Source organism: Mesitornis unicolor, unplaced genomic scaffold (genome assembly GCF_000695765.1).
Source record: "Mesitornis unicolor isolate BGI_N332 unplaced genomic scaffold, ASM69576v1 scaffold40963, whole genome shotgun sequence".
NCBI lineage: Eukaryota > Metazoa > Chordata > Aves > Mesitornithiformes > Mesitornithidae > Mesitornis > Mesitornis unicolor.
In genome coordinates this window covers 3,068-4,107 of record NW_010177410.1, presented here as the reverse complement: position 1 = coordinate 4,107, position 1,040 = coordinate 3,068, and the positions used below count along the sequence as shown (strand labels likewise).

Genomic DNA, 1,040 nt, shown 5'->3' with positions numbered 1-1,040 from the left:
AGTTCTCCTTCTTGGTGCCGCTGACCTTGCCGTTCTTCTCGATCTTGAGAAAGTACTTGTTGTAAGAGTAGAGCTTCCTCTTGCGCACGTCTCCTTGGAGGTGATTGTAGCTCCGCACGTGTCTCCCCGCACTGGAAGGAGAGGAGAAGGACGAGGGGAAGGAGGAGGATGATGAAGAAGAAGAGTTGGTGGCCTCCGGGGACAGCATGTCCTGGCCGAGGTCATGGCAGGTGACAGGCACAGAAGACACCAAGAAGAGCAGCAGCAAGAAGCAACAAGGCAGGTGGGAAAAGGCTGAGGCACCATTTGTCAGTATCCATTTGCACATTGTACTGAAACTCTGGGCGCTGGAAAATGTCTTATCAAATGAAACATACTGGAAGGGTAAAACCTGGTAAAAGGCAAGTGGAGAGCCGGTGGTTGCTGCTTCTGGTTAGATCCCTCTGAGCTCTGATCTGGCCTGAAGTAAGTGCACCAACATCCATAACTCAGGGGACAAATCGCCTCAGAAGTTGCTGCCTTTTAATCCTTCGAGTCCTCCCTCAGAAAAAAAGAGCTGTTGGGTTTTTTGGGGGGGTTGCTGTGGTTAATCCTCTTTCCTTTTTCTCTTCCCCACCCCACCCCCCCACATACACACACACTCCCCAACCTGGTTTGAGACTTCCCAGTAGTTATTTTGTTCTCTTCCTCACTCCTTTCTTCACCATCTTAGATGCAGAAAGGTCTGAAAAATAGATGACAGCAAAGTGAACAACAGCAACAACAAAAATAAATAACCAGCGGAAAGGGGTGCTGGAAGGGATTTGTCACACATACCCCTTTACACGTACGCACACATGCACTCACACTTTGTGGCTTTGCACCTTCTTATGATCCCCACCCCCTTGCCTTCTTGCAAATCCCAAGCCAGTTGCACAACTCGTCCTTTCTCACTGACAACCCCAGAGGAGGCAGTTTCTTTGTTTTGCTTTGAATTCTCCAGAACAGTATTAAAAAAAAAATCCAGAGAGAGAGAAAGGGGAAAAATCCCAACTTGTCTC

The 1,040-nt window shown here is 48.5% G+C and overlaps 1 protein-coding gene across 1 annotated transcript; it reads right to left on the bottom strand.

The window, feature by feature from the left end:
- Positions 1-4: 4 nt before the first annotated feature.
- Positions 5-561, bottom strand: LOC104538756 (fibroblast growth factor 10-like; the record flags this gene model as incomplete). Its single annotated transcript, XM_010182076.1, has 1 exon — positions 5-561. A coding segment is annotated over exon 1 (324 nt), but the record flags the coding sequence as incomplete, so codon positions are not given.
- Between the last annotated feature and the right edge of the window lie 479 nt (positions 562-1,040).